The following is a 27237-nucleotide window of genomic DNA, read 5'->3' on the forward strand; positions in this document are numbered from 1 at the left end:
AGATCATTAGAAAAGAACATGGATACATGGACTCCTAAGTGAGAATCTGGTTTTACCTACATTTTTCAATACTGTAAATCAATCACAAACATAAGAAATTTTAAAATTCTGATGGGAAGCCCTGGAGCTTTCCTATGTCACCTTTTAGCAATGCAACACAAAAGATCTTGAAACAAGCTGGGGTAACTTGATGAGGAAGCAGCAATAGGAACTATACAGAAGAGGAGGAAACAAACAGCCTGCATGATATTTTCTCATCTTATGTCTTTTGAAAATAGAGTTGGTAGCCATATTTAAGAGGTTCCTAGACAGTGAAGGATATCATACATGAGATGAACAACCACAGAGGAAAAAGTAGTCCTAGACACTTCAAGCCAATGCTTTCACTTTTAGCATGAAATAGTTACAAGAGATTCAGAGACAATTACACACACAGAGGAAGCATCCAAAACAATGCATTGTCAGACCAGAATGTTGATCTACCAGAGGCTGATCAAAATGTTACACAATAGAATGACACAAAGCATTGTTGTGTAAAGGTTTTCAAAAACTCAAAATGCAACTACCTGAAAAGCTGAGGTAGTGGTAGCTGATACAAGGACACAGCTTAAATAAAAACTGTCTGCCCCAGCTTCAGGGGAGTTTCTAAGTTTCAGTATTGTATAAGCAAATGGTACCTGGACTGGCTGGACTTGAGTCAGAAGCTAACGGTGGAGCTAAAGCTTTGACAATTAGGCTTTCTATAGCTTTCAGAGCCTCTTCCTTCTCCCTTCCTCCCATTCTCCTGTTTTTATGGACAGATGCAAAACAAGAATTAATGATAAATTTTGCATGTTAAAATATGTCCATCGTTATTTTGACAGAATTAATATCTAAGGTGGACACTACTACAGCTTAAATATCTGTTAATTATTCAACAAGTGAGTTGTTTTCCACCCCTTTAGCACGGAGCATGTTTGTACTAACATGTTTACTAGTCCAGCCAAGTAAATAAAATGTTAAAAACTCCAGCCAACTCAAGTAAACCACAGAAATAATAAATCATCTTATTTTTAAGGTTAATCGTCAGGTTGGGAAGAAAAGTTTTAAGATTTCTAATTCCATTCAGAAATATTAGTTGATTTAAAGAAAATTTTGCAGGAAAGAACAAAGTAGCACAGAGAGACACTGTTACTCAACTTGTCTGAGTTTTAACATTTAGAAACTGTTACACAATTAACATACAGTGCAAACTAAACAAACTCAATATTTGAACAAGTAAACCCTAAATCCATGGTTGTCCCCAATCTTAATTCTGTACTCTCCGATACTGCATAAAATCAAAGTTCTGTAGAAAAATAGCATATGGCTATAATTACAGCAATGCGGAACAGTAGAATTTAGCATACGTAATGCTAAAAATGAGTGTTTAATGCAACTTCTCCATATCACAGTGCCACAGAAAGTATCCTCTTTGGAGAGGCAACTGACTTATTAGTTTTCTTGCCAAGGTAAGCTGTTTCAATGATCCATACCTGTAGTTGGAAATACACCTTATTCCTACCCTTAATCTATCCCAGTTTCCAGTACTTACCTTGCTATGTGTGCGTGTGACAGGCTAAAGAAACCTCTCATATCGAATCTTTACTTCCATATAAGAGATTATGTCAGTCAATTCACATGCTAGCCTTCTATATCAAGCTTAACAACTTAAGCTCTCCATGTCTTGGTCTGCAGTTTCAACTCAAGTTCCTTTCAGACCTCTAGGTTGACTGACAAAACAGGAGATCCTGCTTTTCCCACCTCTCCTGAGCATGTTTTATTGCCTCATCCTCTGCACTGAATCTGAAAATTAGCCATCTCCTGCAACTTGTAGCACAATCAATAGAAAAACTGCCTACTCACCCTTAAGAATGATGTAGCTCAAATTTAAAGTGCTTGAAGTCAGTGGAGGATGGGGGTTTAACTAGCTTTTATTATGTAAATTTTTTAAACTAAAGAAAAAAATCCCACACCCACCAAACCTAAAATCACACAAACCATAGCCAGAGCTCTGTATTACCAGCATTTCAATTTCAGCATCAATTTCTGCTATTTAAATAAACTAGGTTGTAACAGCAAAGAATTATCCAAAGAGAGGTATGGAGAAAACAGCTGCAGTTCAGCAGAACTCTCGGAAACTGAGAGATCTCCTGCTCTGTGACACCAGATCAGCAAAAACCTTTTTCACAGCTATCCCCAAACAGCCAAACAAGATGAAAAGAACAGCCTTCACCACTGTTGCTTCAGATGAATGACCCAAACCATCAAATACAAGTATTCATGTTACTTTTTCATTTTTTAATGTTTCTATCACCCCCAAGGACATTTCCCCTCTCAGAATATATCCCACAGTTGAAGCAAAAATTACATGAAATTTCATTAAGCAGAGAGGCATCCTGTAACACTATGTTTTTCTAGCACTGTTTTTCATTCACTGTCTCTTGATTTAATGTTATTTTCGTCCATTCTCCCATTTTAAGCCCACCACTCATTATCAAAGAATATCGTCCACCACAAGTCATTCACATAGAGAACTCTTAAATTTTATTCAGTACAGGAAAATACCTTAAAAAGCCCTTCCAGCATCTGCTTAGCTGTTCTCAGATGTGACCTCATAATACTGTGTGACACACTCTCCAATTCAGCTTATGCCAGTAATCACTGAAGGATCACCAAAACCTGTTAGTCTGACATAGCTACTACCCCTTGGATTATAACAATCTAAAGTCTTTCCAACATGAAAGTACAGCCTCAGATTTTTAGCTCCAAATAGCTGTCAGCTAAGATGATGTACCGGCTTCCATATACTTTAGTCATGCCTAAATATCCTTTTTCAAACGGGTGTTAGTAAGTGCTCATTAGGACAGAAACTCCGTAATTTATCTACATCCAAATAAAGTCTCTCATTCTACGTATGGAGGAGTTACTGGACATTTCAGACAGTGCATGTCTGAAGTATGTTTTAGCAAGTAATTTTACCAGCTAGCCTCCCTGCTACTTTACAATTCCCAAAGGAAAAAAATAAGAATTAAAAAAACCTCAACACATTTAAATTATCAGTTCAGCACAAGCAATAGAGCATACATACTGAGATAACTTTCATCATCTGGTAGACAAATTAATTGGTAAACAGAGTTCTGTCCTTTGAATGTTACTAGAAATGTCAACCCTTTAGAGGGAGCTAGCCTAAAAGAACATAGTTGCATACTGCAAACTGAAAATGAATTTGTTTTGGAAGGCAAGTAAATTCAATTTTTTCTAACGCTGTTTCCAATCATTTTGAGCTGGCAGCTTAGACAAAAAAAAATAAAAATCCAATATATAAGAATCATACACTCACTAGCATTGCTGATTTTGTGGCACACATCCTTCAGACCCAACCTCTAGTACAGTCTTAAGAACACCCTGTACACACACCCCCATAGGGCATAATTACTATTTCTCCCTTACCTGCCTGCTACATTTTGCCCTCCCTCACAAGCAACCACCTCTCCTCTGCATTTATCTAACGGATTAATAAAGTTAAACTCTCAATGGCCTCAGAGTATTCAACTGTGCTCAACTTGAAGTTTGCCACTTCTAACTCATTGGTCACAAAAGTCTTGAGGCCTACCTGCTTGATTTTCTCCAGCTACATCAGCTAGTCTGACAGAAGTTGTTTCTCTTCTCTCATCCTACTTACAGCCTGAAATCATCACAGCAACAGTATCACTTCTCTGAGGTTGGCATTGAGAGATGGATTTTGGAGAAAAGTGGCTTCATGCCCTTCTGAAAGAGAGCACTGAAACAGATACATTAATCATCAGTCCTCTCTCACAGGCTCACAGTGGCAACTGCAAGGCTTGAAATGTTAAACAGCCCTATTAGGCCAAAGACTGCTAGTCAAATGGAATAGGTGTACAAAATTTCCTAATGTTTAGCCCACCTCTAAATACTAGACCAGGAGTTACAATGCATAACAATTTACTTGCAAAAAATAGTATTATGCATTTGTACCTTTTGCTGCATTAAGAAGAAAGCACAAAAGCGAGAGAGTATCTTATTCTATGACAGGAACACACCTTCTTCCTACTGTATCTTCCTCTCTTCCCTTTGTATCTACCCTATTCTTCCATCTGTCTCTACAAAAACTATTACACTGAAAACCACCCTTCACAGAGCACTACTTAATTCTCAAATGATGTTTGAGGCCTTTCAATTTCATCTTCTATCACTCTGAAAAGCTTGCCTAGTTGTTAGACTCCTCAACTTACCTCCTGAAAGGGAGAAATCAACAAATGGAGTAGTGCTCCCAGCACTTTCTCAGCATCACCTAAACCTGCTCAAATCTCTATCAGATTCTGCAACCTAAAGAACAATCTTTCCATTTCCAAGCCACAAAGAACCTACCCTGCAGTTCCCAAAGTATCAGCAGAATAGAGTCAGGAGCCTCTTCCCTCAACACATGAATGACACTGCACAAAACAACGCTTGAAAAAAATTACATCACTTGTTCATAGCCAATTAGACCTCAAAATTCCCTACTGCATCTGAAAGAACATGTATTTACTACAGAGTACTGTCTAGGAGATAACAGAATTGATCAAAAATGTACAGAGGCAAAGTATAACAGGAACAATCCTCTAAGGACTACTCTGCTTCCACAGGGCTATTCTGGTGAAAACGGCAGCAAGGGAATATGCAAAGAACAAAATACAGTTCCTGCAGAAAATTCAGGTTCGGAAGTGCCACTGAGAGACTGGAAATGCAACTGAGTGGGTTCAGGATGCAAAATGTGAAATCAAGTGCTGTTCATTATTAACTCTTAAAGAAGGTTTGCTTAACAGGACATGAAGAACAAGAAACAAAAGTAGCATCTTCATAACTGTCTGAAGGGGGTGCCTGTTGCTTCATTAGAACTGTGATGGGAATTTCTTCTCTTTCCACTCCATGAAGCTGCCTCTTATATTTCACATAGCTTTCCATGCAGGCAAATGTGGAACACTGCACTGATACTCTCATTCCAATTGCTGTAACTGAGAAATACAGGACGCTATTGTTCAGTCATCTAAATACATACCTGGAACATTTTTTTTTCAAATCCAAAAATACACAAATGAAAAATTTTTATGTAAAAAGCACACACTGTTTGAGGTGTTCCCAAGTAATTTCAAAGCAACCAACCACAAAAGAGATTCAAGGTAGGTTCCACAAAAGCAGTGTTACTACTTACAATATAAGGGAGTTTTTTTCTGGTTTGTGACTACCTTCTGCTATCTTCTGTTTGAAGAAGGCATAAACCAGCAAGCAGTACAAAACATCTGCAGTCAAATGCACGTACAAGTCCATTGTCCCTTAGAGAAGCTTTTAACACATACCTAACTCTGCATCCAAGAGCCTACTGCAAAGGTAAGCCCAAGTGCAACTAAGATGTACTAAAATGTCAGTCTTCAAAACACAGAGCATAACCACTAACCACTGCAGCACTGTCAGTCTAAGGCTGCAGGGACCCTGAAAACTTAACGGTCAGGTTCAAAGCGGTCCACAAGTTCTTACCTGTATGCCAACTATTATACTTTCCTTACAAACAACATCAGTTCTGAAACACCTAAAATCATACTGTGTAGAAAGCATATGTAACTCAAATTAGATATACTGCACAGATCTGCACCAGTATTCCCACCACAGCACTAGACCCACTTCCTTGGAAAAAGGAAGATACTGTAGACATACACTTTGGAATGATTCTTCAGTACTGAGTGCCATTTCTATAAGATGTTTCTTTCATTTTCCTGAGAAATAAAATGCTCACACAAGTTTGGAAAATGCTTACCTAGTAACTCCAGCTGGCTAGATAAGTGCATCCATAAAGGAGAGAAACAGCAGTAGCATAGGAATTCTCAGTGCACCACAAAGATGATTATTTACAAGTCTTAAAAGATTACACCCTCCAACTGCTGAGCAACAGCCTGATGAGAAACAGTTGGGACTTTGAGTAAGCCAGATTTATCAGAAAGAATACTTCTTTCAAAACCAGCCCTTGAGATGGAATTACATAGCTCTCCATAAAATGATGGATTGCCTCTTTGAAGATATCAGGCTAAATGTAAGCATGACAAAATGTCTTTCAAAGAAGCCCCTGACCAACAAATAAATTAGCGGACAAAAATAGTATCAGTCTTGCATCTGAACAATGCGGTCCTGAGCTTAAGAGCGGGTGAAAAGCAAATGATAACCTAAGGATCACCACCCAGAATTGGTTTTGCAGGGGGAAGAACCAACCCCAAAATCCTGCCACACTGCAAAGCACAGGATGATGTTGCAGCAACCATCTTGGGACAAATGAAGCTCTTATAGGACTGCAGAAGTTTGCAGAGCTATCTATGTTCTGCTCCTCTTCCAATAATGGCAAAACATTTAAGAGAACTTCTGAGAGAATGCAGTATTTAATGCCCTACAGTACCTGTTTGTCTCTGCACTGTCAACACTAAATGTATTCAATAGCTGCATACCTGACATTAATGCTGACCTTGCAGAATGCAGTCAAGGCATATTTTAGAAAATCTGAACCGCAGAACAGTATGTAGAAGGCGTAAGGTTTAGAAGAGCACTTAAATGGATACAAAGCAAACCTGTAAGACCTCTGAAGCATGAGCATGGCCATGATATAAAGTTTATGTTTACAGAAGGAAACTACTATATTAATCTTGCTCGCTTATAAAAACAGTAAATAGAAAGTTAAATACATACACTGCCATATAGACTTGGGTATGAAGATGTGGGCCTTGTACCCTTTAAATAGTTCACTATCAAGTACAGTAAAAGGCAGTAGTCATCCTTGTAAGAATCTCAACGTTTCAAGTCCTGAACTGAAATTTGTGATTTACCGGCAGGTACAGACAATTCTTCCCTTCCTACCTACTATCAATACCCAGAAAAACATGATAGAAATGATGTGAACAAAAGTTCTGCAGGAAACTTGACATTCTGAAATAAGATCAATAAAACCACATACAGCAGTACTGGACAAAAGGGAAAGAGTTTCTCAGTTCTCCTATGAGGATGAAAAGAAAAAAGCTCCTAGCCAGGTAAGCCTTCACTGTCTGGACAAAAGATTATGAACACCCCTTCTCTGACAATTCATGGGAAAGAAAGGAAAAGACTTGATCATTTAAATACTTTCAGAATATGTAATTAAAAGCTTTCTCAAGTTACAAGATGACAACTGGATTGGCATGATTTTCAAGTTCAAGAAGCATTTAGCTATATTTTACCTTTAACAAACCTCATTTAAAAGTTGGTTTTCATTAAAATTACAAGGATGCAATTAAAAAAAAAAAGCTCCAAACCCAAGTTATTCTTTCAAGTGTCTTTAATAGCATAAAAGGAACAGGACTATTGTAACTAAACATAATCAGCAGAAACAAAGCCTCTTAAGACAGCCTATTTTCTGGTCCTTGATATTCATACAGTTGCATCAATCAAAATGAAAATCTAGGTCATTGGTATTTTCAGTCAGGATGCAGGAAAAAAACCAGTACATCTTAGGAACCAAAGATTTTCAGAAATTATGCAGAATATCTCTCAAAGCTTCTGACAGTCACTTCTGATAGAAATTTAATCCTCTTCCACCCCACCCCAAATATCAGTTCATTCCAACTTCAATACCTCTTCAGGTCTTCTGACCCTGAAGTCAGAGGAAGAAGGGCAAAGCAGTATTTTTCTGCCCAGAGAGAATCTTCGACTGACGTAAAATTTTTATATATATACTATTCTAAACTCTATTTTTATATATACACTTTTCTAAATTAGCCTATTTCACACCCATCCATCCATATTCAGAAAATAACAAATCTACTACATCAGATTTGTTCAACGTCAGGAAAGTTATGCTCTCAGAATGAGAATTATAACCAGAGCATCACAAATACAGTTTACCATCCAAATCTGCCCTCTGAAAGCTACTGTGAAATAAATTGGTATTTTCTTGTCTTTAAATGCAAGAAAAGCATCTCAGCATAGAATCCACTGACATCCATGGACAAGACAAATAGTTTCAGATGTTAGCTGAGACAAAGATACTGCCTAAAACTTTTGTTTCTGGGAAATCAGTTATACTACAAAAGATATGAATAACACCTGAAAAGATAGGGGATTACCACAGGTTGTGGGTTCCAGCCCTTTGAAAAGGAAGGAGAGGAGGGACGGAGTGCCACCCAGGGCTCAGAGCATCTGCCAAGGAGAAAAGAGGGGCTCAGTCAACGCATTCAGACATAGGATGAGACACATCCTGGCCCCTGGGACCATCACACCAGCCTTTATGAGTAGCGGACTAAGAAGACCAAGGGATTGAAGAAAAACTAGATGCTCCCATAGGGAAGCGTTAAGAACACATACACAGTTACGGTGGTGTACCAGAAGTTTTTATACAGGCAAGGGGATGTTTCAACCCATAAGGTTTCCAGGACAGTTTTATGTATGTTGTGTTTTTCATATATTTCAAAGGGATACTAATTCTGATATGCTGCCCTTGGGACACCTTCTGGAATAATAAATAAATCTGCTACTGCAAAACACCTCAGACTGTCCTAAGCAACACAACCAACGTTCTTGGCTTTTTGATCCACTTGGTCCTTTGATGTCTTCTGACAGTCACAGCCAGCAAGTTACTGGTAAGCCTGAAAAGGTCTAGTTTCGCCACCAAAAGTCAGTCCTGGGCAAGGACTTATTTTGCCACATTGCTGTGTGGTTATATTGGAAAGCTTATAGCCCAAGGACAGCAAGAGAACAACTGGATCTTTGCACCAGTTTTACTCCTTATTCAGCAGGGCAAGTCTTCTCTTTCAGTCATTACCCCTTATCACTGGCATGCAATAGAAGTACTGAAATATAATTTGCATCCAAATTAATTTCTACGGAGGCATTTTCTTTCAGCTCGCCGTTCCCATTGGTGACATATAAGCCATGCAGGTAACAAAAAAAAAAAACAGCAAACACTCAGGCATGGCAGCAGGGGAAAAGGAAGCAGGTACACTGACTTGGCAATGAAATATGAGAAAAGAGTCTCAACAGATCTGGAAGAGGAGCAAAAGGTGGCCAAAAGGAAGAAACTTATTAAAAATATTTTGAATGCTCACAGAATGTTTAACCTCATTTCTGACAACTGGGAGGCTGCATTACAAACCATATGCACTACAGAGTGACAGACTGCTAAAATAATACTATCATGTTTCTATTAAAATTTTCCAACAAGATTTCTCAAAAAAAGACAGGAAGAACTTCTTGCCCTCAACATACAACTCCAGTGGAATTCAGGTAAACCTAGCCTGTGCACAACCAACAGCCCAAGTGTGTTTCAGATGACTTACATGACACCTTGCAGGACTTTCTGAGGATCGAGGTCAAATAATCTATCAACATAGTGGCGGCTACTAGCCGTTACCTCCTGCGGAGAGAAAAAACAAAACAAAACAAAACAAAAAAAATTGTAATGGTTTATATCAATTCACATAATGGCAGACAAACAGGAATGGCTAGCACAGCAGCAAGTCTACAAAACCTATCAGGCAAGACAGCAGCAAAACCACAGAATCATATTTAGATGTGCAGTTTGTTACTGCTGGGCAACATTCACACAAAGGATTAACCCTGTGTTCAAGTGTAATTTACAGAAAATTACGTATTTAATGTAGATAACAACATGTTAGGCATCAAAGCAAGTTGGAGTGCTGTATATGAACCAGGCACACAAAAGGGGTCTAGTTCAGTTATCAGCACTGTCTTAAATCCCAGTTGTATTATGTTTAATTACTACATAGAAAAAACATTAATTCCTGAAAGAAAATGTTTATAAGAGCAGTTAATGTTGCTCAAGAAGCGCACTCAAAAATAAGGAAGCTCGTATCAAGACATTTTTCTGTAACTTACTTTATCATAACATAACTACACATTTCAGAGATTGTCCTACACGCTGTCGCACACAACTTCGACAGGAGGAGCAGCACAATATTCTACATCCCATTCCCATAGCTACTTTATAAGACAAAGTGAACTCTCTTCTCAGAAACAGGACCATGCTTGTAACCTAACATTTATGCCCCAATGATTTGTTATTCCCTTTGAGAATATCCAAAATTGGAGACAGCAAGCATTCCAAAAAACAAGGGTGGGAAAGGGGAAGGGAATTTTCCCTCCAGGTTCTCACAAACACACGCCAGGGTGCGCTTCCATTATCTCACTTTTTTTTTCCCCCTTTTGCCAGCTCAACCTTTTATTAGGCTTTTCCCATTTTTTTCCTTATGAATTTTCCTTGAAAGAAGCTATAAGGGAATTGAAAACTCTTCCTTGCTTTTACAGGTATCTACTCTCAGGCTGAATCTGCTCCTGCTTCCCCACCCAGACATCAGAAGCAGCAGCAGCTTCTTGCCTGTGGTCTCACATAACTTCGAGAAGAGGAATCATCTAGAGGCAGCAGGACTCCTTTGTCTCTAGAAATATTATCAAATTATAGCAAATAAATTCTACAGATAAACTTCCACCACGTAATGAAAGATTATTTTTTGAGAACAGCAGTTGACTTTCATCTACCTGATCTATGTACTCATATGCAAAAGTCTTCTGGACTGCAGAGATCCCACTGGTTTCTGCTTCTAACATATCCTGGCTTTCAGCCTATCAGCCACTATGCAATATGTAGAAGAAGGGCATTCATATCCAGGCAAACAAGTTTTTCAGGTAATCCCAAAAAATAATTTATCAACGTCATCAGTTTCATGGTTGTCTTACCTAGTAAGAGATTCTAAGGGAAACGAAGAAGCAGCCCAAAACCTCGGCCCTTTTAAATAGTATCCACACTACACCTTCTGCATTACTCCCAGCACACAACTGATGAGCAGCAGGACCAGGAAACCAGCACTGGGTCTTCTACTTACTCTCAGCTTTCCCCAAGGAAAGGAAACTAGTGGTAGTTGCCAGACCCCCTTCCGCAACACCAGCGCCCTGCCCACAGATGCAACACACCAACCTCCTCCCTGCACCAAAAGCCAGCAAGGCCGTGTCCTGAGATACCCAAGAGCTGTTGGGAGAAGATCACCGTTTCGCCACCACACCACCACCCACTTGCTAGCAAAGGCTGGGAGAGCGTGCTTCGCCAGCCGCCACCGGCCCGGTGCGCTTCTGAGAGACCCTGCTCTCCTCTGCAGCACCTTGGTTGTTGCAGCTCAAAATAATGTCAACGAACCCTCTTTGCTGAGCGGGCGTTTCGGAGGGACCAAAAACATTTAGAGGAGGGCAGCGGAGGGCTCCAAGTCCTGTCATCCGTTAAAAATACGTTCCCAAGAGCCAGTACGTCTGACGAAAATGGGAACAGACCCTTCAGAAAAGGGAGAGACGCTGTTTTGAAGAGAAACCCCACTCTAGGAAGAAGTTGTTGCGACTGGGGAGGCAGAGGGTAAGGAGCGCCCTACCGCCGCCCGTGTCACCCCGGCCGTGGCGGCCCGCCACAGCCGGCCAGGCCCGCTCCCGGCCCCAGGGCCCCCCCGCCGCCACCACACAAAGGGGCCCGGCAGGTGTCGGGGGTCCCCGCACAGCCCGCCGCCCGGCCCCCCGCGGAGGCCAAGGTCAGGCCGAGCCCAGCGGCAAGCGGGCGCCCCCCACGGCGGCCGCGCTAACGGGGGGCGGCGGCGGGGCAGGGGCCGCGCACTCACCGAGAGGACGCTCATGCGGAGCGGCGCCTCCAACACGCACGCCATCTTGGCGGAGGCGGAGGCAGCGGCAGCAGGAGCAGGAGCAGGCGGAGCAGGTCCGCCGGCAGCGCCCTCAGGCCCGCGCGCGCGCCGCCGCCGCCGGGCAGGGCCTCATGGCGGAGCGCAGCGCGGCGCCGCGGCCTCGCGCGTAACGAATCTACCGACTCCGAAACCCTCGCTACCTTCCGCCAATCCCCGCCCGCAGGGCGCCTGCGCGCCTCCCGCCTCGACACCGCGCACACCCACTGGCGGCGAGGAGGTGGCGGCGCGCGCGCGCGAGCGCCGGGGCGCGGCCGGCGGGAAAGGAAGGAAAACGCCGCCTCCGCCATGAGGGACGGGCCTGCCGACGGCGCCGCGGACTGGCTCAGCCCTCCTCATTGTCCTCGGCTCTCCCGGCCCCACGGAAAGAAGGCGAAAGCAGAGCCGGGTGACCGACTTCACCCTGACACTGACTACAGGCTTCTCACCCAGTGCTAGCATCACCACGCTGCTGCTCTCCTAGGCCTTGTCCCATGCCCCATGGGACAGGGACACCAGCACCATTTTCAGGACAGCCTCGCAGCTGTCCAACAACAGCCTGGGCTGTTTTTCATTCCAAGCAACCAGGTTTAGCGTCGGCCACCTTATATTCTGACTGTGCTAGTGGAAATGATGGAGTCCGAGAGTGATGGAGCCATACAGGTCCTTCTGACCCATCCTCATTGCAAATGTTGCCCCTGGCTGTGTGGAATGTGAAGGTGGCATGAGTAGGACACAGGTTGGCACTTCATTCACACAAAGTACGCAAAGAGCTAGAGTGTTGTTGAGAACCACCTATTCGAGCACAATCTCCATCTGGGACACGGGAATGGTGTGCCACTTCCCATCCTCAGCCTTGCTGTGCATGAAATAAAGGGTTTGGATTTGCTTTTTTGGCCATCATTTTTGTTGCTTTCATTAATTGATTTGGTTTTGGATTGAGTTTTTGCAGAAAACACCCCAAAACCCCAGGACTTCACTCAGTTTCTCCATAGACTTCTCTCAAGAGCTGGTATTCTATTATTAGCCCCCTGTATGTCACATCCTGAGACATGAGGATACTAATTCTATGAACTAATTGCTCCTGAAGACAGAATTAAATGGAGGCAGGGGGAAGGATAATTAAAACATCACGTCAGGGCCCAAACTGTCAGCTTTCGCTAAGAGGTAAATGCAGGTTTGCCAGCTCTTAAGAGGTGGCAGAGAACAATGGGAGCATAACAAACATACTTTGGGATGTTGCCACAAGTTGACTTTAATAGCTTTGATTTTAAAAAAAATCCTCCACTTCTCATGGAAAGACAAAAAAAAAAGCTATACCCCTTTTCTTAGTTTGCTTTTCTCTGAGTAGATTAATAACAAACCTTGAACAAAATACCTGTGTGCTGGCCTGGAATGAAACAGATGAAGTCTTCTCAAGCACTTTATAGGGAACTGCAAAAACATTTCTAGACTAAGCGCAAGTCTCATATACTGAAAAACCTGTGATTATAACTTGTATGAGGGCCTGACAGAGAAACATTTTCCAGATGTTTCTCACCAAAATTTAAAAAGTTTTCAGAAAGACTTTAAAACTTCCTTTTAAAGAGGACTGAAGTCTCTGGGTCTTAAGAACTGACTCAACTTTGTCAGCCTTCCCTACCGTTTTACATACTTTTTGGAGTATTTGGCCTTCTTTACTGGGGAAGCTTCAAGTTCAGAGCTTCAGTTGAATTCTACATGCAGCAGAGGATCTTACTGACAGGGAAAACCCATAAATGGACGAGAGCACAGTAGAGCTGGACACTTCAAACCACAAAGAGGGTGTGAACGACTACAAGAAAGGGCATAGTAACTCCATATTGATCAGATACAGTTTGTACTCAAAAAAATTTTGTCAATTGTATTTTACAGGCTGCAGTCTGTTCAATGGATGCTGAAATACTTCATTAAAAAAATAATCTTTGAAGTTTTTAAAAAAATCAGTATTCTATCTTTTCAAAGTCTCCTGCTTTCTAGAAAGCCAAAACACATATAGCAGAAAGGAGAGGACAGGGGACAACACACAACAGAATAATTTGCTTTAAAAACGTCTAAAAAGTCTGTTACACATAAAATACATCTTCCACTCCAGTTCACTTAGAATTTGACAGCTGAATAACACACTCAGATTTCTTGGGAGACTTTTGAAGTTCATAACACAATTTATACCTAAAATATTTTATTTCCATTACAGTCTTCAGATCATGAGGCATGCTTAAGATTTTAGAACTGCAGACCCAGGACCCCTTAAAGATACTCAACTGACTTGAGCAATCCAGCTGACAGTTCAGCTACTTTAGATAACCTAAGGGTTACACACCAAACGCTTCCAATTTTTCATCACATTGTACCACAGCTCTCTTTGGTGGGTGTTCTGACAGACAAGCAGGCATAAAGAGATACAGGGGCAGTATTAGGAGGGACAACCTAATAATTTAGTAAAACAAGACAGCGTCCTCTGGAAAAAACCCAGGATGTTAATGGCATCAGCCCACCAGTTGCAAGAATTCTGCAAGTTACACGCTACTGAAAAGAAGTGACAGGTGAAACTTTGGCTAATGATAATGGCAGGCATTATTTTCTCAAGCAACTTATAAACATCAACCACCTTATATGAAAATACAACACAGCCTGAATTGGTAAGAATTGAGAGTGATGATGTCCACATTTAGGAAGCTGTTCACCCTAACTACTTGCATTTTAATTTTAAGACATGGTTCTCAAGTTTTTACAAACAGCACACAAGTTTTTACAAACAGAGATACTCTCTTCTATGGTACCCATAAAACTGTCATGCTTCAAATTAAGAGACTCAGTTCCCTATCAAAACTGCCATTAAAAGCCAATACTGGGCAATATGCGTTGGTTTTTTTATGACCATGAAGTTTTTCTATGACATAAGTATCACCAGAAACAAAAATCTTCACTGTTCTATTGCTGTTCTGTTATTATGGGAATTCTATTTTCAAATATAGTTCATGGAGCTATTGCATACGCTACTTTGTATTAAAAGTTCAGTATAAAACAAGACAAAAGCAATAAAATCAAATCATTCAGTCTTTTAAGCCAGACATCCTCTCGCTTTGACTTGAGTTATAGTTTAAAAGTACTTTTCTTGTTAAACAAGCATGGGGAATCTTGTATAGCAGTACAGCTGGAGATACGTAGTATAGGCTAATAACCAAGAACTGAAGCGAAATCAACTGATTATATGTGAGCTTCAAGTCCTCTGTCAAAAGTACTTTGTTGGAAAAGTCTGCTTCTGACTTAGATGTTTAACCTGGATAAATCACCTTCCCTGCGAGAGGTACACACGGCCTCTTCAGCTTAAGAAAGTAAGATGAATAAGATCAAGTAATGTTAAAAGCACAAGTAGTCCACTACAGTTCTCACCACCTTCCCATAAAAAGGTACAGAGAGAACTTATTTATACATCACATAAAGGGTTGCTCTGTTTTATCGTCATCTTCTGCAGCATAGATAGCCTGATTCCTTCTCTTAATTTTTTTGATGCCACTGCTTCCATTTTCATTACCGCCAATGCGCTTTAATGGTCTCTCATTTAAGCTCTTCTCTTCCACCTGCTTACTCACACCAGATTTCTCCAGTTCCTCGTTAGTGGAATCCATAGCGTCATCAGATGATACTGCCATGGAATCTGGCATGATCCGGATGTCAGAAAAACTTGCAGAGAAGTCAGGAGGATGATCGGGAGAAGGATCTACAGAACATGTACTCAAGTCTTCATCGCCACCTTCTTCATCCAGCATTATTTCATCTGGATTAATGGATGACAGTCCAGAATTATCTGTATTATATTCACTGGGTTCCTCTGCTGATCCAGTACTGTCCATCTCCTCTTCCTCCTCCTCCTCTTCATATTCACCTCGTACTGAGCCCTCTTCTTTAGCTTGCTGGATCCTGTCGTTGATGTCAGTGAGGCCAAACTGGGCACAAAACTCGGTTGTCTGTGGATTGATGGTATGAACTGGTTCCATGTGTTTTTGGGGCTTGCTGGGATCATAACAAGCAGCTGTCAATGTGAAGTTGCAAGGAATTTTGAGGTTATGATTCAGCTCTTCCAATACCTCTTTGATGGCTTCTTCTGTCACACTGTAATCCCACCTAAATAAGTGTATAAAGTTAAAACAAGTGCATCTAGTCAAAAGGTCCTTCCTGTTCCCACTGCAAAGAGAAACTTTTAAAGATGGATAATAAATTCATCTTACAACAGATGCCTAATTTCTTAAGCGATTTTTTCAGGAAGGTACATTGCCTTTGGTCAATACTAAGATTTCCCCTCTCCCCACCAAGGATTTGCGTATTATGTCAACCCACTCAATAAGCACTCGCCCGCCTGCCCCCATAATTCAGGCTGATTTTCAGTCTCACAGCATAACTGGCATGATGATCAGCCACCATGGTTATTTGGCCCCTATAATGGTGGTAGATCTAAGTTTGCAACATGAAACTAGCTGCCCTTGTAGAAGAGTAAAGAAGTCGTATGCACTAGAGCACAGATCTTGTCACCATCCCCTTTGTTTTCCTAGGCATTTAGCAAGTCCAACAGACATTACAGGCTGCAGAACAGAGAAACACAACAAGAAGTTTACTTCCAGTCCAGCAAAATTCCATTTTCCTCTCCACTTTTTGTGCAACTTACTTTGCATGGAGGCCATTATTTTCAGGCATAATCCATGAGCTCGGAGTCACATTAACAAGGCTGTTGGTGGCCTTGAGGACTGCAATCCACTCTGCATCATACTCCAGCGAGTCGCCTGCACTAGGATCATGTTCTACGTCTATTATCTTAAAAAAAAAAAATAAAAAAAAAAAAACACCAGAGAAAACAGATTAGGTAAGTTATTTCTCTTAACACCAAAAACCGATTAAAGTTTCAAGTGTTACTTTCATGGTATAGAGTTTCAATTAAATTTCAAGTACGCTGAGCTAGTGGTCTCAATCAAACAAGTTCTCTCAAGTTAGCCCTACATAAAAGTTTACAGCAATAAGGGGCTAAAAAAGGGGCAATTAACAGAGGTCAAAAAGGCATTTCTATATTTGAGCTTACAGCAATTAAGAAGCAGAACAACCACCTCCCTACTGCCAGCTACTGGACATTTATGCAACTTCAAAACCAAAATTTGCTTCCTCTTAAGTTCATGCTGCCTTCTAAGCAGATATACATCAAGAACTGATAGCAACAGTTATTCTGCTGTATAAACACGCATTCTTAGCACAGCCATTAACATTAAATTTTTTAAAATTCTTTCAGCAGCTGATGAATTGAAATCTAAATCACTTTGTCTTCAGTGACATTAACCCGAATCTAAACATTCTGTTTAGCCAAATTGCATTAGTCAGACTTGGATTTTAAATAATTCATAAAGTAATGCAACCTTTTAAGGTAGTTTTAGGGGAAAAAAGAAAAAGAAAAATATACACTTTAAACCACATCCCCACACTGGTGTCTCACCACACTGCTGGAGGTAGTACTACTTCAGATCAGTTTTGCTACAGGATTTTAAGTCTGGACTAGCACCCCAGCATACCTTCACATAGCAAAAGCACATCCTCATACTCTCTCCCATCTTCAAAGGTAGCTACTAGGGCAAATGGATCCCACCATACATCCAAAGGAGAGATAATGAACCATCTTCCCTTTAAGCTGACAAATAAAAGCTACTTTAAAGTAAGACTAGTAAAACACTTGACTGCATTTGAAGAACATGCTGTCAGCAGCTCCCTCACATAGCAAAGGGTTTTAGATCCATTCATTTGAGATTTTTAGAGATGACACCCCAGGTAGCATACACGGGCCACACACAGGAACACTGATTTGCTCTTGGCAAATCAGTTTGGCACTCATACTGAAAACTCCCACAACCTAGACCACCTACTTGTCCGCTGCCCTTCCTAGCCAAGATATCCCCCAAACAAAAAGAAGCAGAGCCATTCTCCTAGGAAGTTGCACCAATTCTTGCTGGAATGCAAAATACTGAAAGGAAATTACATTACTCAACTTAGGACTCAATCCTGTCTGAATTCTTGAATCCAGATCTGAAGAAAGAGGCACTAGCAGACCCTAACTAAACTGTCAGAGAAGAAAAGCATCGAGATGGGCTTTCTTCTTACGTTTGACATTTGACAGAAAATCTAAAGAGGAGATTCAATGCAGGTTAAAGTAGAGCTACTCCTCCAGTTAAGTCAAGTAGTTGTTCTAAGGTGGAAGGAAATCACAGGAATCAGTAAACACTGTGCCTGCATGGCAGGATGCAACATCATCTTATTTCAAGGCAACATTACACAAAGACCATTCCACACATGCACCATTCCTAGTTTCTTTTCAGTTACTCCATTTATCAGAACTATTCTTCAGCTTGTATCTAAGCACAACTCTTAGCAGACCAGACAAGTGAAATACTTTAAAAGTGAAAAAGCCCACTGCACATGGTCATCACCTGCAGAAAGTCTCTGTGCGGCAGGCATTTATCCAGAGCCAAAAACTTTGTTGCTTTTGGTAGCTCTTCTTTGGAGTTTGCCTAGAAAACAAATAGCGTTATAACACAGTCATTAGCACTTCTGTGAAATTTGACCATTCTAAACAACTTTTAGAAAAAGACTTAAAGGCATAATTTTTACAGAAAAAGACTTTCTGAAATAGAAAATCAGCATGGGATTATAAGCAAGGGATGGAGGGACAAAGAGAAAGACAGACTTCACTGGAAGTCTAACAGGAAACTGGATGCAGATGACAGCAAGATAAATCAAGAGCCACACTTCATCCTTAGCCAAGGCAGCTGAGCACACCTAGCCTTGAAGCAAAAAGAAAAACTTTAACATAATTGGAAACAGACTTGTTGAGTCTAGAAGGTCTAGAGTTACATTTTTACAGCTAAATAATGTGCCAATAGGAATAGCACGTCACACCACTTTCAGGAATAACTCAAACCAGGAGAAGTTTCAAGCTACAGGGGCTGGTTTTTGGCTTTACCCAGGCCATCAGACAACTTCATCTGCCAAGCCTTACTACGGGCATCCTCCCATCCCTTGTTAACCTCTATCTTCTTTTCAGTCGCTTCTCTATCACCTTCTTTTGAAGTTGTCTCCTTCCCCAATAAAGTGGAAAAGAGAGTGCTTTTCTATAACTGTAAATTCATAAGTTTCAGTGCAGTGACATTGGTTATTTCACATTGTCCCTGAAGAAGATTCAGTAGTTACACCACTGATTTATAACATCTCTTTCACTTACATAAGCTAGTAGTCTTAACACCACTTAACATTTTGCAGCTTAAGCCAAGTTTTAATAACTGAGCAAACATATTATAGAATTGCTTTTGCGGACACGATTACCTGCACTGGAATTCTAAAATGTGCTTGGGATGCATACATTCTTGATTCCCCCTCACCCCCTTTACCTGGTGTTGCATGAAAGCTGCAAATTTGACATGAAGATGTGCTGAGAACCAGTAGGTGGGTTTCAGATGCTGCAGGAGCTCTGAAGCAGCAGGGCTTCCTAATGTGTTGCTCTCCACTTCTTGACGGAAGAAGGATTTCATTTTAAGAAGCTGTTTCTTGTTTCCATAGTGATATATGCTCCTTGGCCAGTCATGTGACATAAATATATCAATTGGATGCTTTAACTGTCAACCCAAAATGCATATGGTATAAAACAAAACACACATGACAAAGAAGTTTTGAAATTACACAGCACTAGATGGAACACATGCAACATGTTCACTCCAGATCAACACAGAGTTAGCTGTGACCAATATCCTCACTTTCAAAGCAAGTAAGTATACCACTGAGCCCCATCTTTCAGGTGGCCTTTGAAGTTGTCAAGGGACTCCAATCTCCATGGTTTTTACTATACCTTCTTGGGACAGTCAGCTGTGTTTTAAATATACTGCCTTATAAAAGAGACCATAGCATCATAGTAGGTGTCAGGCACTCAGAAGACAACTCTTAAAAATTACAGCTACAGAGCAAGTTCTCTACCCACAATCAAAGGCATCTTCTTCCTTGCAAAAGTTTTAAAAGCTTTGTTTAAAAGAGATAATGGCTAAGCACGATATTTCTCCTCAAAGGAAGCACCCCTCAGAAGTCTAATCAATGTCTTAAGCATGTCTCGGTTCAATATTCAGCACATTTCCACCAGCTGTATCAGAACACACTTCTAGATGAAACCCAAATCCAACTACTACGAAACTTACGGTGAAACACATCAAACTCTCTGACAAAGACAGCAAACCTTTGTCCTATGTTCAGCATCCCCATATCTACTAAACACTTAAGCATGCAACTGCAACCTGAATGATCATTCACAAGATGCTTATAAATACCTGTATTCATACCCCAACCTCAGCTGTATGGAGTAGCTCTTGTGACAAAGCAGGAAGTCGGCAACAGCTCAAAAACAGAGCTAATCTGTCCTTTTAATCTCTCACCCTGGAGTCAAAAATACTTCAGCCACAGAAATTTGGGATCAGCTTCTTCAGATCATTCAATTTTAGTTAACTTTGTACCAACCAGCTTGCTTGTTATACAAGGTAACATCTATCTTCCAAAAGCTAACATACAAGCTGGAACAGGGACGTATAGCTGGAGTACCTTCCATTCTGTGAATTTTATCTAATTAAAAAATAAAACCATCAAAACCACACTTCTGCCTGTGCCTAATTCAGATCAAATTTGCACTGCTATGCAAAGCATTGGAGAAGATATCCAGTGGGAACAACACTGCAATTACACCCCGCATAAAATGGCCTGTCCAGATTAGCTGGGAGTTGTTGGTAAGATTTGCTATCCAAAAACGTGCTTATTCAGAGTAGCTTTGACAACTTACTTCTAAATTAATAAAAACTGTTTACCACTGTTTAAAAAAGTTAGATTTTTCACTGACCTGCTTCAGTTTGAAGACTTCAATATTCCTCACATGGTAAGCACTTCTAATTGTTTGCTGGTTGTATGGTGGGCACTCAAAGTGGCCTGAAACATTGGAAAAAGAGTAGTTGCCTGAAGCAATAGTTCCCTCTTAACACTGCTTGCAAGCTAGCTTCTTGGGGTCACACAGACACCTAGAGCAGTCCCAAACACAAGGCTGCCAACAATCAAAGGAGATACTGTATTTCATTTACACAAGGCTTACAACAACTGGCTGCTAACTTTTTACATGTGAGGCAAATATGTTGTAAAAATGTGTCTACAACAATAAGCATTTCTTCAGTTTTGTGTCTTATTATAATAAATACAGAGAATACAGTAATTCAGTTGTGGAAACAAAAAACAGAGAAGTTTAACTCCAATACTTAAAACCCAAGACCCGTCTGAAACAAGTAACTTTTGGCAGAAAGATTTTTGTGCTTAATTCCTGAAGACGGTTTTGTACCCCTCTGGTGGGATAGCATCCCTCATTACTTCCCCACACCTGCACAGTTATACTGCACAGCCATGTGCAATCACATACATAGAGAGCTGTTTGCTGCACAGACATGAAACATATGTATCTGCTAGTATCACAGAGACATGTGCAAACATGCTGGCACAGCCAAAGAACACAAGGTAGACGGGAACAATCAAAAGTTGTGCGTCAACACACTGAGAGCAAGCCTCTACGAGTGGTCAGTGATTGGACCATAAGTTCGGACATAACAGCTCAGGAAGAGGTATAAACTAAAAGACCACAAAGCACTGCATGAGATCTGACTCCTGACTCAGGCCACTGAGGCTCGATTTTTTGTGTTTCTTCAAGAGTGCTACTACCAATCGTGAAAATACAGCTCAACAGATTCAGCAGCAACTTAAACACACCTGTAACTGCCCACAGGCATCACAGGCTCTGGATGTACAAAAGGGACATAGCCTCCAACTTTGCCTTGGGACAAGAAACCTGAACGTCTAGCAGAGCTCCTACATACTCTTAAGAACGAACAGACAAATTCCTTTATCATTAGTTACCATTACTGTCAAAAAAGTCTATTCTCCCACATGCAGTATTCAGGCATATGAACTGCATGCTTGATAACAAATTTAATTAGCACTGAGAAGTATTAGACAGAGTCGGGTGTTCTAGAAAACTAGTTCAGTATTTTGCAGCTCAAAAGCCATCTGCAAAGCTCCTCTGAAGTAGTGTGTTGCTGAAGATAATATTATGGTCCATTAATCGCAAGTAAGAGACTGCTATTTTATGTACTGAGGAATGAGAAAGACTAAGCTATCTTCTATTTACTGACACCAGGTATCATCTGTGACAAGATTTCTGTTCACCGATGGAGACCCTTCCAGGGAAGAACTCTTGAATACATACACATATAACCAGGAGGAACTGATCTCAAGACATACTGACACTAAGCCTCAGCTCAGAACAGTACATTTGTACAATACCATACTTATCAATTGACTGTTTCACACAAGGAAAACTACACAGTCTTGTGTAGCCCACTAAAAGGACACTGCCATGGAAAAGTCAAGACTGTTCTAACAACAACATTCAAAAGGCACATTGCTTCCTGCTGTGGTCACCAGGCAGCTACCGGCTCATCTACCACCTCCAGAAAAATCCACGTGTTGAGCCAAGAGAGGTTTCCGGCATAGCAGGCTGTTCAGAGGTGCGGGGGAACAGCTGGACCCTCCTGCGACGGCTCAGGCCCAGTACTGCCCGCGCAGCCAGGCCCTCCGTCCCACCATACCTTTCCGGTAGTCGTGAGACTTGAAGATGCCCGAGATGCCTCCGATCCTCACGCCGCGGAACCGCACCACGCCGGCGTAACCTAGAGGAGACGGGAGCGCAGCTCGTCACGGCGGGGCCGCTGCCGGGCAAGGGGCTGGAGGGGAACACGCCGGCGGGGGACCCTACCGAGGTAATAGATGTTGGGGGCCACCCACCCGCCGTAGGGCAGCTCCTGCAGGTGGTTGGACGCTTCGTGGTTCCCGCCGATGAACACCGTGAGGACCGGGGCTTTCTTCTCGCCGGAGTAGTACCTGCGAAGAGAAGAGGGCGGCTGTAGCGGGGCGGGGCGGGGACGGGCGGGACAGGGCCGGGCCGGGCGGCGCTCACCGGTAGAAGGTCTGCATGTGCCGGTACTTAGCGGGCACGGCCATGCAGCGCAGGTCAGCCTCGTTACGCACGGCCTGGAAGTCACCGCAGCAGAGCAGCAGGTCTGGCCGCACGTTATGCCGCCGCTGCAGCAGTTCCAACGTCTCGTACATCTTGTCCAGGGCGCCATGGCAGCACCCCGCCACCGCCACCTTCATCGCCGCCGCCGCCGCTCTTCCACCGCGCAAGCGCCGCGCGCGCCTTTCGCGTCACCGCTCAGTGTGCGTCCGCGTGTCCTCCGCCCTGTCCCCACGGCGCCGGCGCGGCACGGCGACTCGGGGCGCTCGCGGCAGGGCTTTAAAAACGTTGTACGCCTTCCTCAGCGGGGCGGGAGGCTTTGCAGGGGGTGCGTGGGCCCTGTGGGGGAGCGTTGCTGGGCTCCCCCCACACGCACCCCCTCCACAGGAACCCACTGTGGGCGCTTCTCACAGCCCGCACCGCTCCTGCCGGCTTCGCAGGAAAAGCAGCAAAAGCTTCGCTTCTTTCTCACCGCGTGGCACAAACACCACAATCAGAGTCGCGGTGAAGCCGTGGTGATAGGGTGCGCATGCTTTTGCCTGACATTTGTGCCAATAAAAGACCGGCTTTGCGTTTGTAAAGGACATCCCATCCCTGCGATGCCTTTGTCCCGCCAGTCTGGCATCAGGCAAGCGTATTTTTAGCATAGTCAAGCACTGGCTTCTTTCAACTTCCTAACAGGCAAGGGCAGGAACAGCCAGTGACTTAAACAGGGTAATGGTGTGCGAGGCAGGGTGAGAAATGGGGCACCTCTGCTTTTGCTCTCGGTTGGGCTCCCTCCTTTGGGGAGCATTGATTGCCTCCTTTTGAAGGGCAGTGAACTTCATAGGGTGGTATTTGTGTGTCATGTAATAAAACCGCCCCAGACTTTTTCCACTGTTTGGAAAGGTTTTTTTTAACAGTCTTCAGGGACTGAACAAAATTACAACAACATAGTTGAGCATTAGCTTGCTACTACTCACCCTGTAATCATGGGACCGGGCAGACATTCCTGTTCCCCTATGGTAGCAACTATTACATAATGGCCTCTCTTTTGATACTAAGAAAACATGAGTGTTCTCTAATACATTTCATAATTTCACAATGTTGGGTTACTGTGTGTTTTCTGGGGCTTTCATCCAAGCCCAGCTGAAGCAAAGGGGAGAGTTCCTTTGGCTTTCAAAACCCACATGTCTTCACAGTAAAAGCACATGCACAAGTGTTCATAGGTGTACTTAGCTCCTTTGCTATCTTCACTGAGACCTCGTGGGGCGTAGTGTCAGAACTCAGTCGGTCCAATGCATCGCCTGGGAAAGCCTTCCAGCTTCTCTGGGGAAGAACAGCAGCCCTTTGCATGTGCCACGTCTGACTTCCTGAAAGGAAGCGGGTGAAAGACAGAAAAGGTCCATGAGTCTCTGGAGAATACCACCTTACCCGAGATATGCTGTCATGGTGGGCTTCCTGAGACTGCCAGCAGATGCATCCCTAAACTGCCAGCAGGCACTTCTCCTGCCTGCCCAAATTCATCCCCAGCCAGTCAAGGTAAGCCGATACTGTAATTCCTGGGTTTGTTAACTCAGACTCATTTGTCATATCTGTGTGCTGAGTGAACTGGTATACTGTAAAGTCGATACAGTTTTTTTATGGTGTAGCATTTTAGTATTTGTACACTATTCGTTATGTGTCTCAGCATCCCTAATTTAACTCTGGGTGTTCACTGAACAAAACTGCTCTGAGCTTTCCGCAGCAGTCAGACCACAAAGGGAAGCAGCCATGCTACTATTTACAGGGTAAGCAGTAGCAAGTTAATGCTTAACTGTTATTGTAATTTTGTTGAATCCTTCAAGACTGTTTAAAAAAATGTGACTGAAGAGCAGCTCTCTTCCACTGCAAGACTAACGGGTGTTTGGCTATGGATTGGGCTTTGCAGTCACAGCACCTTGCCCTGATGTGCTCATGTGTGTCTCACCTGTCTGGATGTCCAGTCTTACAGGAGAGGACCTGTGCTCATCTGAAGTGACCAAATGCACATCCTCTCTGGCGTGATGGCCAGAGGAACTGCAAGGCCAAGACGGGAGAGCCCTGAGAAACAAGCTCAGATTGGTGGATTGTTTGGGTGGGAGGTATTTGCCCTTTTGGCTGTTGCCCGCCTGCACGAACCAGTAATGTTTTGGGTTTTTTTCCCCTGAGCTAACTGTGGTAATTTAGAGCCATGGAAGTAGTTCAGTTTTCCTCTCCAGAGAAAGGAAGAATGAAAAGCATCCAAAGGGGCTGCAGATGACAGGGTTGCTTCCCTCATCTCCCAGACCGGAATGAAAGGAGGCTTTCCTGTCAAGTGCTTTCTAGCACTTTTAGAAGATACTAAAAGATTTCTAGCACATTTAGAAGATACTAACATGAAGAGGAACAGTGAAAGGAAGGCACTGGTAACTGCCTTTTGGGACGGGATAGTGTGGCTGAGAAGGGAGGTACAAGGGAGAAGGGGTAGGAGATAGTGTATGTGTTTGTGAAGGACAGGGAAGATGAACTGGAGGGGCGAGAGGCAAATCTGATGTGTTCCAGTTGAGGTTTTGAGATGTCGCTGTAAGCCATGAGAGAGCACGGGGTCACAGGTTGGTGTAAATGTCTGTGACACAAGGAACTGCTGCAACCACCTTAGAAAAAGGCACCATGACGTTGGCCTGAGTATCACAGGACGTTTTGGTGTCTTTGGGCACCTTCTCCCCCCGTATTGTGTCTGATAATTGCAGCAAAACACACCGCCAACAGAAGGGCCACTCCAGGCCTAGCCACCGAGGTGCGGCAGTTGCCTTCCCCTTCCACATGCACTTTGGCTTTTTTCCCCTCTTAAAATTTACCTTTCCTCGGAGGCACCCATCAGGCCGTTGTGCTGGCGGGCACTACTAACGGCCTCGAGCCAAAGAGGGCTGAAAACCCTTGGAAGCCACGGGATGAAGCAACCGCGTTGCTGGATTTCTCGTGTTGCTGAAGGAAAACAAAAACCACCGCTCGGATGCTGCGGCTTGGTAAACCGCAGGCCCGGCCCGGGCCGGGCGGTGGTGAGGGACGCGAGGGGAACGCGGTGCTGAGGCGGGGAAACACGGGGCTGAGGCGGGGGGCCCGCCGCCTCCTCACAGCGGGGCCGGCGGGCGCGGTGAGGAGAGGGAGGGGCGCGGGTGGGGAGGGCGTTCTCTCCCCCCTCACCCCCCCAGCTCCTCTTCTTCCTTCCCCCACCCCAGCACAGGCAGCGCCATTGCACGGCTGCCCCCTTCACAGCCCATCCTCGACCTGGGCGCCCGGGGCCGCCGACGCGCCTCGCCTCGCCGCGCCTCTGGGGCGGGCCCCCTGGCCCCCCCCCCCCGCCTCACGGAAGGGGCTGGCCGGGGCAGGAGGGCAGAGCGAGTCCGGCGGCGGGAGCGGCGGCGCCGGCATGGGACGGGGCGCTGCCCCGGCGGGTAGGCGCGGTGCGGTGAGGGGTGGTGGAGCGAGTGTCCGTCTGCGGGGCCTGGGGAGCGGCCGCCGGCTGGTCCCGGCCGGGATCAGCGGTGGCTCCCTCAGGGCCCGGCGGTGGGGGCAGGTGCCGGGGCGGGCCTCGGGGTGAGGTGCGGGGTTGGGGGGGCGCCGGTCGTGGAACCCTCCCGCGGTCGCGGTGCCGGCGCTGCCGGTGCCTGGGGGAGAGCTGCGGGCCGAGGGGCCCGGCGGGGGGAGCGGCGGCGGGCTGAGCCGCCGTTGTGGGCAGCGGCGTTGAATGGAGTTACCGGGTAACACATGGGGTGGGGAAGGACGAGGAAACACTCGTATCGCACGCGTTTTAAGTTGTGAAAACCACTACTACTGGCGTTGCGGAGGCCGAGACTATAAATTGTCTCAGAAGAGTTTTGACAAAGTGCTGAGAGGTATAACGGCTCTTAAGCACGGTGATCTGTGTGTAGTTCCCAGCTCAGGATGGCCCGAAGCTGTTCGTTGTTGTAAAGCAGGAGGTTAACACCTGTGAAGGATCGCTTCTACTTAGGGTATTCTTTTTTTGTGACCGCTTGTCCCAGGACGCAGGGATCTCTGATCTTCTTTAGTGCAGCTGTTAATACATGATCATGAAAGTAGAATATTTTTTTTTTCCCTTTCTTCATAATGAAGAAATACTTTGGGGAAAAAAGTAGCTTTGGCTGTAGACTCCTTGGTTCACGGGCAGACAAATCCAAGATTAAGTTGGGCATAAACTTGTAAAACTGAGATTGAATAACTGTTGGAATGATTTACTGAAGGACATGTTCCTACTGGAGTACTTCTCTCTGAAGGTCATCAGACTGCGCTGGTCTCAAGTAATGTAAATATTATTAAGCCCAGGACTAATTTTGTTACCTC

At 43.7% G+C, this 27237-nt stretch overlaps 3 protein-coding genes across 17 annotated transcripts in view; 1 reads left to right on the plus strand and 2 right to left on the minus strand.

The window, feature by feature from the left end:
* ARMC8 (armadillo repeat containing 8) overlaps nt 1-11971 on the minus strand; it is an 85531-nt gene extending 73560 nt beyond the window's left edge. For 4 of the 10 annotated variants that reach the window (XM_064457167.1, XM_064457171.1, XM_064457166.1 and 1 more), the window contains exons 1-2: nt 10588-10681; nt 9369-9445 (exon numbers count right to left, since the gene is read on the minus strand). In XM_064457167.1, the coding sequence (XP_064313237.1) occupies nt 9369-9445; nt 10588-10656 (146 nt within the window). In that variant the 5' untranslated portion in view covers nt 10657-10681. Of the gene's footprint in view, nt 1-3634; nt 3798-9368; nt 9446-10587; nt 10682-11705 lie in introns of those variants that run through there. The other 6 variants (XM_064457169.1, XM_064457164.1, XR_010373837.1 and 3 more) reach the window with 5 other exon arrangements.
* Nucleotides 11972-13922: 1951 nt separating this feature from the next.
* DBR1 (debranching RNA lariats 1) lies at nt 13923-23076 on the minus strand. 2 transcript variants are annotated; one of them, XM_064457173.1, is made up of 8 exons: nt 22840-23076; nt 22639-22763; nt 22472-22552; nt 20686-20771; nt 19202-19426; nt 18245-18325; nt 16447-16592; nt 13923-15908 (listed from the first exon to the last, which is right to left on the minus strand). In XM_064457173.1, exons 1-8 carry the CDS (start codon nt 23034-23036, stop codon nt 15218-15220), a joined length of 1632 nt encoding a protein of 543 aa, XP_064313243.1. In that variant the 5' UTR covers nt 23037-23076; the 3' UTR covers nt 13923-15217. The 2 variants fall into 2 exon arrangements, with proteins under 2 accessions (XP_064313243.1, XP_064313244.1); XM_064457174.1 differs by having other exon boundaries at nt 22668-22763; nt 22840-23073.
* Nucleotides 23077-25914: 2838 nt separating this feature from the next.
* Nucleotides 25915-27237, plus strand: part of PPP2R3A (protein phosphatase 2 regulatory subunit B''alpha) — a 61008-nt gene continuing 59685 nt past the window's right edge. For 3 of the 5 annotated variants that reach the window (XM_064457159.1, XM_064457156.1, XM_064457154.1), the window contains exon 1: nt 26094-26330. The gene's annotated coding sequence lies outside the window, so the exon portion shown is untranslated. Of the gene's footprint in view, nt 26030-26093; nt 26331-27237 lie in introns of those variants that run through there. The other 2 variants (XM_064457157.1, XM_064457158.1) reach the window with 2 other exon arrangements.

Source organism: Phalacrocorax carbo, chromosome 7, assembly GCF_963921805.1.
Source record: "Phalacrocorax carbo chromosome 7, bPhaCar2.1, whole genome shotgun sequence".
In the NCBI taxonomy this organism is placed as follows: domain Eukaryota; kingdom Metazoa; phylum Chordata; class Aves; order Suliformes; family Phalacrocoracidae; genus Phalacrocorax; species Phalacrocorax carbo.

Excerpts from the sequence above, each read along its gene's own strand:
- DBR1 (XM_064457173.1), bottom strand. The coding sequence starts at position 23,036 with ATGAAGGTGGCGGTGGCGGGGTGCTGCCATGGCGCCCTGGACAAGATG. Across the intron at positions 22,764-22,839 it reads CACATGCAGACCTTCTACCG|GTACTACTCCGGCGAGAAGA; the intron begins GTGAGCGCCGCC and ends TTCTCTTCGCAG. Across the intron at positions 15,909-16,446 it reads AATAATGGCCTCCATGCAAA|GTGGGATTACAGTGTGACAG; the intron begins GTAAGTTGCACA and ends ACACTTATTTAG.